The 12,201-nt window shown below is 40.7% G+C and overlaps 1 protein-coding gene across 4 annotated transcripts in view; it reads left to right on the plus strand.

The window, feature by feature from the left end:
• Positions 1-992: 992 nt before the first annotated feature.
• The window catches only part of LOC308284350 (meiosis inhibitor protein 1-like), a 69,046-nt gene continuing 57,837 nt past the window's right edge, over positions 993-12,201 (plus strand). For all 4 annotated transcript variants that reach the window (XM_080724936.1, XM_080724937.1, XM_080724938.1 and 1 more), the window contains exons 1-3: positions 993-1,157; positions 1,264-1,440; positions 1,761-1,884. In XM_080724936.1, the coding sequence (XP_080581062.1) occupies positions 1,297-1,440; positions 1,761-1,884 (268 nt within the window). In that variant the 5' untranslated portion in view covers positions 993-1,157; positions 1,264-1,296. The remainder of the gene's footprint in view (positions 1,158-1,263; positions 1,441-1,760; positions 1,885-12,201) is intronic.

Genomic DNA, 12,201 nt, shown 5'->3' on the forward strand with positions numbered 1-12,201 from the left:
AAATTGATGCCAATACATAATTGTGAAGATATTCATGTGTGCATCCTGCTGTTCAGGAAAATGATAGGCCTACCCTTGAACTTGAAAGAATGATTATAGAAACTTTAGGAAAGCAAGACTATAGGCCTATGGTGCATGGGATAGCAAATATGTGAGATGTCTAGCTATGGTGTGTTTTTCATAGCTCTCAGCTAGGTTTTTCCATGAAGTGAGAGTCCCCTAGAGAGAAAAAAGATGATGAGAGACATAATGTTAGACAGAAGGTTAACTAATTTAGCAATTATAAAATACATTCATAAATGATGTGATGATCACACAACCAGTATTTCCAGAGCCAAATGTTATTAAGGGAGACCACCATGTAGTTTGTAGCTACATAATTGAAGTTGCCCGTATGTCAAATGATTTTGTAAAATGCAAACAGCTTTCTTGTGGTCTTTTTGTTATGAGAGGCTTAAGTGGTTTCCTGTGTAAATAAGCCAGGTGCTTTCTAGGATCTACTTTTAGTTGACCTTGTACCAGTGAACTGTACCGTCATGAAACTACCTTTTTCTAAGCAAACTTCTAATAAAGTCTTCAAGCAATCAATCAATCAATGTATCCTTTTAGTTGACCTTGTATCAGTGAACTTGGCCAACTGTCCTGTACCTTTCCATATGCAAACTTTTAATAAAGTATTCAATCAATCAATCAATCAATCAATCAATCAATCATAAAAATAAATAAATAACTATTTGGCGACTATTCTACGGCAAGCCCCGCGCATTTTCGGTAAATTTGCGACAGTTTGCTGTGTAAATAGTGTTGCTGTACACACTGACATTGGTGACCTATTGAATTCATTCATCTATGTACCCACAATGCGTTTGTTTTACTAAATTAAACCCTGACAACCGGAGTCACAAAATTCGATACGTCACCAATTGCGATGCAATGCCAAAGTAGCCTATACTCCCAGTGTCCACTAGAATACGACAGGTAAGAGCGGGCGAGGTAATGGGGTAATACAGTCAGCTACATATAGCTAAATGTAATTCAACTAGAAAATAATGACTATGACTAAATTAAGGTTAATGTTATGTATACTTCGTTGAAGAACCGCGTCATGGTTTTCAACTGAAGAAGAAAACAAGTTGAAAGTACAGTTGAAAATACTGGTACGTTTTAGTCGAGTGTGCACACGGAGTGGAAATACTTTTCTCAACAACACAAGACCTGCATAGTTAACTCAGTCCATAGCTAACCTGACCACATGCTCCACAGACGAGGAGAACATACACTAACTACACTGTTAGTATGACAAGCGTGGACATTGTTTACGACAAGATCCACTTCAGACATGACTCGAAGTGGACGGGTCGCCTTGGGCCTCCAGAAGGTGAAGGGGTGATGCTGTGCGTTGCCTGTGTGATTGAAATGATGGAGAGTGGTGATATTGCGGTGAGGCATCTATCTATGAATTTCTCATACCAATATACAGATTATACACCCCTCTTATTAATTCCCGGGGAATGCCTCCCTCCCCTTGAGTAAAAGTACAACAGTATTGGCATCAAAATGTTCTTAAAGTAGGCCTACCAAAAGTAAAAGTACTAAAATGTTTGAAAATAGCAGATATTAATAGCTCATATTAACGCATTGCGTGAGCTTGTAGATCGGCTATTTTCAAATAGCCTATATATAAAGGGCTTAAGTGGTTAATATATGGTTTATAATATATTTTTTTATATTATAATAATTTCTTTCTTTCTGTCCTGTAGTCAGTGAGAAAGTCTGTGGCCCTCTGTGGCATCATTGAAATGCTGAGGTTTTCACCAGGGGCTCTGGCTGACCTTCTCCAGCAGGACCAAAGGGTCTGTCTCCACTTCACTGCTTCCCTGATGGGTAAGAGATCTCCAGCTATATTTTTGTCCATGCCTTACCCCTTATCCCTAAACCTCTTTGCCTTTTTTAGCTGGTCAGTCAGGACCAGCTTTGTAATCAGCTCACTTTCCTAGACGAGAGAGTTGCTACCGTTGAGTACCTCTTCTGGATAGGCTATCCATGACATGGTACTGAGCTAAGGGCCAATCGCAGGACAGTATGAGCTAAGGGCCTCCAGGCTGGGGGAAAGTAGCTGTTGGAAAAAGTACTCAAATGTTTTACTTGAGTAAAAGTATCGTAAAAGTATCAATACTGCACTGTAAGATGTACTCAGTTATAAGTAAAAGTCCCGATTTCAAAATGTACTTGAGTAAAAGTATGAAAGTCTTGTCATCGAAATGTACTTAAAGTACCAAAAGTAAAAGTACAGATGCGACACAAAAGTAAAAGTACAGATGCGACACGTTGTGAGCTTAGTATGCACTAGTAGGTTAGCATACATTTAGGGCTTGCAGATTTGTCTCTGGTAATATCTGTATGCCCATGATAAAAATGGACACGCTGGCATAAGTTAGTCCCCCCAGGAATCCGCGGAGAAAAATGCTTTATTCCGCGGAGAACAATCCTGATTCTGCGGAATTCTGTGGTGAACAATTCTTGATTCCGCGGACATTAATAAACAACCTAAAATGACCAGTTATCAAGCTAAAAATGATATAGTTCTAATAATCAAGTAAAACCCTTCATGAAATAGCTACAATTAATTGTAATTAGTGGTTAGAATAATCAAATAATCATTTTTGAGAATAAAAATCTAATATTAAATCTATTATTTTTTTAATTGTTATTGCTTTTAATAATTACTTTCTGTTGCAAAGACTATATTGTCATGCAAATTAACCAATGCCCATAGTAACCACATTTTAGAGGATAGCCTACCTACTACCTAGTATGGGTGTAATATTTATTTATTCTCTTCTGTATTAGCATTGTTATTGCCAGGACCATTATAGAGGCAGAGAGGAACTATAGATCAGGACACAGTTTCTGTCAGGAACGAATGTGGGACCGGACCAATACAGCGTCAGTGCAACTAGCAGGAGGAAGCTAAGCTATTCCCCAGGCTCTGTATGAAGTGGCCACTTGCCAGACCATGTACACATTGTTTTATAATAGTAGTAATGACTACTCCCGCCGCTCTGCTGCCACTCGCGACCGCTATTCCGCGGACGTCAGAAAAGTCCGCGAACGGCCGAGAAATCCGCGGGTGGTCGCGAATTCCGCGAAAAATTCTGCGATCGCGGAATCGCGGATTCCTGGGGGGACTAAGTTATGGAAGTATAGATTGTGTAGTTAAGTGCCTGAGTGTCGTAAATAGTAGCCATCATGGACGTTTTCATTGCAAGATCCAGCTATTAGACCAAGCCCAATCGGGCCATATGTTGCTTGCTTACATGGTGCATAGCTTGTCAAATGCTAACAACCATGCACTTGTGTGATTTCTAATTGCACTTCTGGGACAGTCTAATTCATGCTTTGTATCAAAACGTCGCTTTGTCCCGAAAATAGCAGACCTACAAGCTCAGAGCATGTCGCAGATTCTAGACAGCAAAGTTCGAAAATCATTTACAGTAGCAGAATGTTAAATAATGCACAGCACGTTTTCTAAAAGTGTAGTCCAGACTATACTCTAATGACAATGAAACATGACAGTATGTTCTTAGAAATAAAGAGTAATGCATGAGTTTGAGAAGTTGTGTTTTATTATTATTACAATGTTGAGTCGACAACGCAGCCCATCGATCTGCCAAGTGGACGTGAGGTGGGGAAAGAAGAAACATGCACAGACGTTGGATAAAGTGCTACTATACATATGTAGCCTATATATAGACATATATTTGGCTAAAAGTTGCAATAGTACAGAACACTATGACAGCAGAGAAAACAAACATGAATCACCTTGGCGAAATGACAAGCACAAAACTATTGCGGTCGTAATGAAATGGTTTCTCTGGCTGGAGCGGCTCCGTCTATTTCCTGGTGGCTGAAATAAACGTCCATATAACATTTGCATTCGGTAGTTTACTGGTCCGAGTAGCTGCTGCATGTCAAGTTACTCTTATCAGGCTCGTACAACGACGTAATCCGAAGTCTTGTATTTATTAAACAAATGTGTCTGAATCTCACCCAGAGCCAGTCATTTCGCATGGTACCTCTTTAGACCACAGCAGAAATAACTTTTTTTTTTCTTTAAAATGTGATAAAGCCACAAAAGTATTTCATAAATAGCAGGCTACATTTCACTTAAAAGCCAGAGCTTAACTCTGCATGTAAATAAGACTTTTTTGATTAATGTGAGAGATCGGGACAATTCTGTTAGTCCTCCCAGCCATGTAGCGACAATGCATTGTTTATTTTTAATCAAGCCTCAGTTTGTCAGCCCTTTGTAGTCAAATGCGGTAAAATCAGGACTCCATTACCTAGCGTTGCAAACCACAGTATTTATCCTGTTAATGTAGTGCCACTTATGTTCCAAATGAACCACGTTAAGTTGTTATAATGATTTAATCTATTATTTATTTATTTATTATTGCGCTGTTTCTGGCGCTTTTCTTCTTCTCGAGTTTGGAAAAAAAGGATCCGATCCGTTTCCTGCCTGATCGTAAACTGTCTAGTTTTAATGTTCAGAGCGTTTTCTTTTTGGACAATAAAAACATTGACAGCCAGGGGAAAAAAATCCATGAAGGACACGGAATGCAATCGTTCACTCGCCGTTGGAAAATTGACTTATTAGACTATTCTGGATGACTGGCTAATGAGTGGCTAGGCTAACGCTAACGTTAGCTAGCGCTAGCTGCAGGCTAACGTAGGCATCTGTTGTATAAAACGCGACCAAACTCTATTTTTGCTCTTCTACAAGCTCACAACGCGAGGCGGTTAAGCGTAGCCTGCAGATTGTGGTTTATTATCAGAGTCAGATGAGTCAGATGATCCTTCAATCTGACTGAAGTTACACAAACACTCGACGATGTTACATTTAGCACAGTTAGCCGACCCCAATTTCGATAGGGCACGAATTCTGGTGTTGCGCACGTGCATCGCCGTAGAGCAACGTAGAGTAGACGAAAACTGTGCCCCATAGAACTTTGTGCCTCTATTGGAAGAAAACTTTCCTTTTCTCATAAAATTATCAGTACTATAGGCAGTTGCCTACTGCAATTTATACTCTGTTACAAGTAGAAGTAACTAAAGTTTAAAACATACATAAACCACTTTAGCCCTATGTTATACCAAGGCTATTTAAAAATAGCCGATCTACAAGCTCACAGCGCATTGCGGTGCGACGCGTTGTGAGCTTGTAGATCTGCTATTTTCAAACATTTTGTACTTTTACTTTTGGTACTTTAAGTACATTTGGATACCAATAATTTTGTACTTTTACTCAAGTACATTTTTAATTCTGGACTTTTAGAGTGATTCTACATTGCAGAATTGATTCCACCACTGTGTAAACGTTTGTGTTCTCATGCCAATAAAGCTTCTTTGAATTGAAGATTGAATTGAAGATTGCTCCCCATGTGGCGGAGTCAGGTCATTGCAGGTTAGAAATGTATTTAAAACTTGAATATCTCAAAAGTCCTATTTCAGCATGGCATCATTCTATAAGCCATATCTTCAAAACTGTTGGGTCAATCTCCACAACCAATATATCATTTTGTAGCTATGATCCCCAGCTTTCAAATGAAATGAAAAAATGAAAATGAAAAAAATTGCAATGACTGGCTCTCAGTGAGATTGGGTCACAAATGAGCAGCAACAACACAGCAGTGTAACTCAGCAGTGTGAAGCAACAGGCTAGGCTAGTCAATACAGCGGTATTGCGGTAGATCACAACAACCTCCCAGGTCCATCTCCCGCGTCCTGTGTACGTCGTCACATCCGGTTACTACAAAATAAAGGCACTCCTTAATATTATCCCAATAATACCACATCTCCCTTTCTTTGAGAACAGAGGGTGGACCACATAAATGCAACAAGTTAACTTTAGGGTTTAAACCATATGGCTAACAATCATCAAAGAAAAGGAAACAGTTTGCTCTTGAGAGATTATTCTATAAATAAAAACGACCTGCTCATTTCATGGCATAACATTATCATCTTTTGTGTCACAAGACAAGATTTTGGAAAATAGCGTACAATCAATACACTTATTTGAACACCTTGGTTGCATTCTGCATAATGCGTACTTTCTGCTTTTGGTACATTTTAATACAAATACTTTTTATACTTGTACTCAAGTAAATTTTGAATACAAGTCTTCGACTGACATTGCAGTATTGTATGATACTTAAGTAAAGAATGCGAGTACTTTTCCCACTACTGCCTAATAAGCATGCTAGTTTTAGTAAAATCAGACATCACAGATAGATTTATAGAGTAATAGGCTATATGGCAACTGCAAACTTAGCAGGAGTCCTCCAGGCTATGGGGGAAAGTAGCTGTTGGAAAAAGTACTCAAATGTTTTACTTAAGTAAAAGTATCTTAAAAGTATCAATACTGCACTGTAGATGTACTCAGTTATAAGTAAAAGTCACACACACACACACACACACACACACACACGGGGGGGGGGGTGACAGAATTCATAGATCTAGAACACATAGACTTCATAGATATAGAACACAGAATATGTACAGTACAGTACAGTGAGGTACAGTATACAGTACAGTAAAGTACAGTAAGGTAATACGCAGTTATTACTGTTGTTTGAGCACGCCCGAGTTTTTTCAACAAAAAAAAAATCCATTTTTTTTTTCAAAAAACTTTTTTTTCCAAAACTTTTTTTTTTCAAAAAACTTTTTTTTTTCAAAAAACTTTTTTTTTTTCAAAAAACTTAAAAAACTTTTTTTTTTCAAGAAACCTTTTTTTCCACAAAACTTTTTTTTTTCAAAAAACTTTTTTTTTTTTTTCAAAACACTTTTTTTTTTTTCAAAAAACATTTTTTTTCATCTGACCAGCTTATATATTGACTGTGTCAATTCTTGTTTTTAACTATTTTGAAAAATACTTCAAATAGCCAATCTACATCGACACGTTGTGAGATTGTAAAAATGTTTTTCTAAATACCGGTAGTAAAAAAAAAGAAAAAATGCAAGGAAGTTTAGGGGTAAGGGGACGAAAATAGGCCCCCTCACCTCTGCACCCTACAGTATGCGAGTATTCCTACCGTAGGAGACGGGGTTACATAAATTAGAAGGCGCGGATTGTGATTGGCTGGAGCGGAGATCTGGAGCGCTCGGCTGTGGTCACTTTGACTGCGCGAGGTGCACCAAAACCCAATTATCATTGCGTTTATCGTGCGCTTGCCCAGGCCTTACGGCCTGGGCATAAATAGAACGATTGCACTCGCGCCTGCGGCGCTCGGGCGCGAAGAGCAGGACCAAGGTCCACTGGCCTTCGTGCCGCTTGCAATGTTGTGGACGCTGGCGAAGAAAAAAAGCGCTCCTTCAAACACCGTCTCCTACGTTTGGAATAATAGCCTACAGTATGGGTCTTCAACAGGACCCTAGGGGGTCCTCAGAGTTACTACAGGGGGTCCTCCAAATCTTTGAGTGATAGAAACCTTTTTATACTAACCATAGCGTCCATAACATATTTTTGGCTAGTGTAGAGGGGAAAAAGAGTAAACGAAGTACAGAGTGAAAGTTCAACTTTATTATTGTTGGTATTGACAGTTCAAGTGGTTAAATATCTAAAAACACAAATTGATATGAATCCAAAATACACCGACAATTGTGCAGTCAAAAGATGAAACTATATGGAATCTATTAACAGGGGGTCCATTCTTCATCTCTCTCTCAACTGCCCTACAGCATGTACTGCAGTAGCGTCTAAATTTAAGCTGGCAGTTGACAACAAGTGTACATTTGGGGGGACATAATAACAATAATCCTGTATTTCTGTGTGTCCTTATGGTCTGTTACTAGTGTGAACAGAATGACACTTAGGAAACACTTTATTGCTAAGCATGGGGCACACAGGACTACTTTCAAAGAAAATGGAAATGCTGGACTCTTATAATAGCATAATGTGTACACTACTACACTTTGAGACAGTACAAAGCGCTTTAAAATGTGAATTACGTTCACAGATTCACGCCAACGGTGAAGGTATGCAATGCACCAACATGCTCATTGTTACAGTAGCAGTAGGGAGTTCAGTGTCTTGCTCAAGGACAGGAGGAGTGAGGGCTCGAACCAGAAGCCTTCTTGTTCCAAGACAGCGGCTATAACTCCTGAGCCATTACCACCAGTAAGACTCCCTAATCGAAAGATAAGCGACCGTCAGGTCGCAACGTGATTTTAGGCCAAAATGTGTAGGAGCTAGTGTTGCGCGGGTCATGTTTTTTTCATAACCCGCACGACCCACAGCCCGCACGGAACGTAACCCGCCCGCACCCGCGCCGCAGAACAATATACAAATCAACGAATCCGCCCGCCCCGCAACCCGCATTTAAAAAAAGATGGTATATCATCTCCACAATAGCTCATCTTTATATACGGCTCTTCTAAGTACCCAAAGTCGCTTTACAGAAAGGTTTACAGTAGCACAATTATTGTCATGGGCTAAATAAACAAAACGTGGTGTTCAAATTGGCGTTTAGCCTAAAAGACATTCATTCAAAGACGTTCATTCTCTCTGGGGCATCGTCGGGGTGAGAATGGCGTTTCAGGTTTTATGTCAATCATATTTATACAGCGCCTCGCACATCAGAGTTGCCGTGCGACGACCCATACCTTTTCTGAGCTGAGGTCTCGCAACAGGGTGTTTTAACAAAGAAACGAGCATATATCCATATCAATAGACCTGTAGGTGTTGAACGACCTTCGCGGGACGTCTCTAGAAGAGCGACCCCCCAAACATTGAATCAGCGCTGCAACACTGCTCGCACTTTAAACAGACAGCAAAAGACGGACAATATTAAATCCTGTTGGTTATTGATTAATCACCAGATTGGAGAGAAGGGAGCGACTCGACTCGAGGTGAGCGTGGTTGGTTCATTCAGTCAAAAAATCCTTCTCACTTGCGAAAGTTGTGTTTCAAATCGTATCCGTTGACTGGCTGGTTATATAACTTAACCGACACAAAGTATTTATAAACGGACTTGTGTGGATGAGAGACATATAAGTGAAATCCTGATCAACGACACGCGTTGAATTGTTTGTGCATCTTCTCTCTGCTGTGCTCACGACCTCACGTTGTGTCAAATGTTGGCAAAATGTGGTTCGCGGCCCCAACAGGAGCGGGACGGTCCTCGCACCAAGGAGCGGAGGAGAAACCTCGCTCCTCTCTGGCGCATTTTAAAACTCGCTCCCTCGTGCTATTCAAACGTTGTATTCTTATTCTTATAGGCCTACTCTTATTAAGAATAAAAGGCAAATAAGAACAGGTGATTATTCTTATTTATTTTTTGCACATGAAAGTGGTGATAACCCGCCCGCCCGCCGCCCGCCAATTGAGTCTGAAAACCTTGACCCACCCACCCGCATGCGGGCGGGTTGGCGGGCGGGTGGGGGCACCGGGTCGGCCCGCGCACCACTAGTAGGAGCAGTGTCCAAAAATGTGTTTGAAAAAATCGGCCTGACGGTGGCGCTATATGGGACAGATCCATGTTGATGAGATAAGTGCAGACATACTTTGTAGCGATTTGCGTGATTTTAGGGCAAAATCTGTAGGAGCATATAGGTTATAAGAATGTATGTAATGTACTTTGGGTAACAGAGCTAGTCTAAAGATAAACAATCACACTCAGTTGTGAAGTTTTACTAGCCCTCTATTCTGTGATTAATATTTTGTTCATCAGGGCTAGTGCAAAAGCTTTACTTGACAGAATTTTAATGGGCTGTCTAGGGGTGATAATATGCAGATGGAAGCCGAGTAGAGCAGCATGGTTCGTGTCCAAATATCTTATGTTCCAATCCTCCGTCCTGCTCTGTTATTTGATTACACTGTGTTGTTAACTTACCATATTGTGACAGGCTATTATACATTCTCTCAAGTAATCACAGAGTGAAACAGAGGACAAAGATGTGCTTCTGCAGTATTAGGTATTAGGTGAGGTCCCATAATATTAGGTTTCCGTTTTCCTTATCACAGAGTTACTGCAATGCGAGTTTCAAAAGCTCACTTGCAGCTCTTCACTCTAGTGACAGGATTATTGTGGAATTGTGAAGGAAACACAGGCACCAAGCACGCGAGCCACATGCACGTACATACTCACACATGCGCGCGCACGCACACACACACACACACACACACACACACACACACACACACACACACACACACACACACACACACACACACACACACACACACACACACACATACATTTGCATATCTGCTCCTAAACTATTGACTTAAAACATAAATGACACAAAGCTTGTTGCGAGTTCCCAGCTTTTCCAATTACAGCACTATTTGAAGTTGCTCAAAATGTTGCACCATTCTACTTTTTTTGTTGGCTCCCTTGAGGGACTAGCTTAGAAAAATACTATGTCACTCAGTTATGCAAGTTGAAACTCTGCTCTTTAAGTGGGCTGTGGCAATCAGGTAAAGTGTGCTATGAATGTCTACAGACCTCATCAGGAAAATAGTGTTTGATTAATCCTGAAATCCTGAAATATGAAGACAATGCTCATTTCGTGCAAATCAGTCTAAAAGCGCCAAATTATGTGAAGGGTCTAACTAGGGGTTTGTGACAAACCCCTAGTTAGACCCTTCACATCCTACTTAAAGCAATTTTTTCTGGGTATTTTCCTTCTGTATAGAAAGTCGATGGGAGCCCAACTTGATTTGGCCGCTGTGGCGACCCAGAAAGGTCGTCGGCTCGGGCGCCCTAGCTAAATCATTAGAGCAAGCCCTGGGCTACATCTGTGCAAAATTAGGCACTTTTAGACTAGGGATGGTCCGATCAGGTTTTTTGGAACCGATCACAGAGCACCGATCACAAAAGTTTGATCACCCGATACCGATCAATCACCGATCCGATCAAGTTATTATTTACATATTATTTATATTTTCTAAATGTTAATGTTTTAACTTTAATTCATTCATTCACTCATGAATTCATTTATATATTTGCCTTATATTTATTTACCAGCATTACTATGTATTTATTATCATAGCAGTAACTAATTATTCCTTCAGCACTGTGGAAATCAATACCCCAAAATGGCCTCAAGTGGGCATACTGAACGGCTGGTTGATCGGATGCACCGATCCGATCGGATCGGTGAATTTACCTTTTGATCAAAACCACCGATTATCCCGATTATCGCCGATCACGCTTTGATCGGCCCGATCCGATCCATTGCCGATTGATCGGTAACATCTCTATTTTAGACTGAATGCTAAGGTTTCTAACATTTCTAGCTGTTGCTGCTGCCGCCGTTCACTCACGCTTTATTTTGAAGAGCCTCGGAAGCTTTGTGCGTGTGCACGTGAGTGTCCACTGACGATTGAGGAAGAAAATCCATTTGTTTACAAACGCTCGCAAAACTAAAATCCAAACCGCGGCCGACCATCGCGGTAAAGTGTCGCCGTGAAAACAATCAGATCTCTGCTTCCCTGGCGTTCTTTTCACCTCATTCATAGATAAAGCCCTTTTTATGTTTCAGCCTAGAATGGAAATCAATGCAACCAGCTCGCGCCATTTTCTCTCTCTCTCTCTGAGCTACAGGGTGACGTATGGACTAGGGTCATTCACAGGGCACGCAGCATGCACGCAGAGCTGTACCAGTTAACCCCTTGTTGTCTCGTTCAGAAACGAGACAACTCCTTTTGGCAGGGTGACCCCTAGTGGCCTTAACTCGTTACTGAACGAGTTTGGCACCCAAGTTGTTAAGGCCCCGCACTAAAGTGCTTCAGAAGAAAAGTGAGGGCATAGCTAGACTCGCCTAGCTCAGCTAGACCCTCCACCCATGTTACCAGTAAGACTCCCTAATCGGGAGATAAGCGACCGTTGGTCGCTTATCTCCACAAATCAGTATATGAACATATATGGGCTTTCTGATATGCCCATATATGGAGATCTCTTAACTGTAAGCCCTTGTCCCTTTTATGCCCATATATGGATATCCCTGATGTCATCCGTATATGCCCATATATGGGCTTTCTAATATGCCCATATATGGAGATCTCTGTATCTCCATATATGGGTATAAAAGGATACTTCAGGTCTGACATCAGGTTTGTTTATATTGGGTTGCTAGGTTTGACATCACAAACTCTATGGGCCATCTGACCTAGAAATCTATATTTGGGCATAGATGACT

The sequence above is a fragment of the Nannobrachium achirus genome (assembly GCF_963921795.1).
Source record: "Nannobrachium achirus genome assembly, chromosome: 4".
Classification (NCBI taxonomy): Eukaryota; Metazoa; Chordata; class Actinopteri; order Myctophiformes; family Myctophidae; genus Nannobrachium; species Nannobrachium achirus.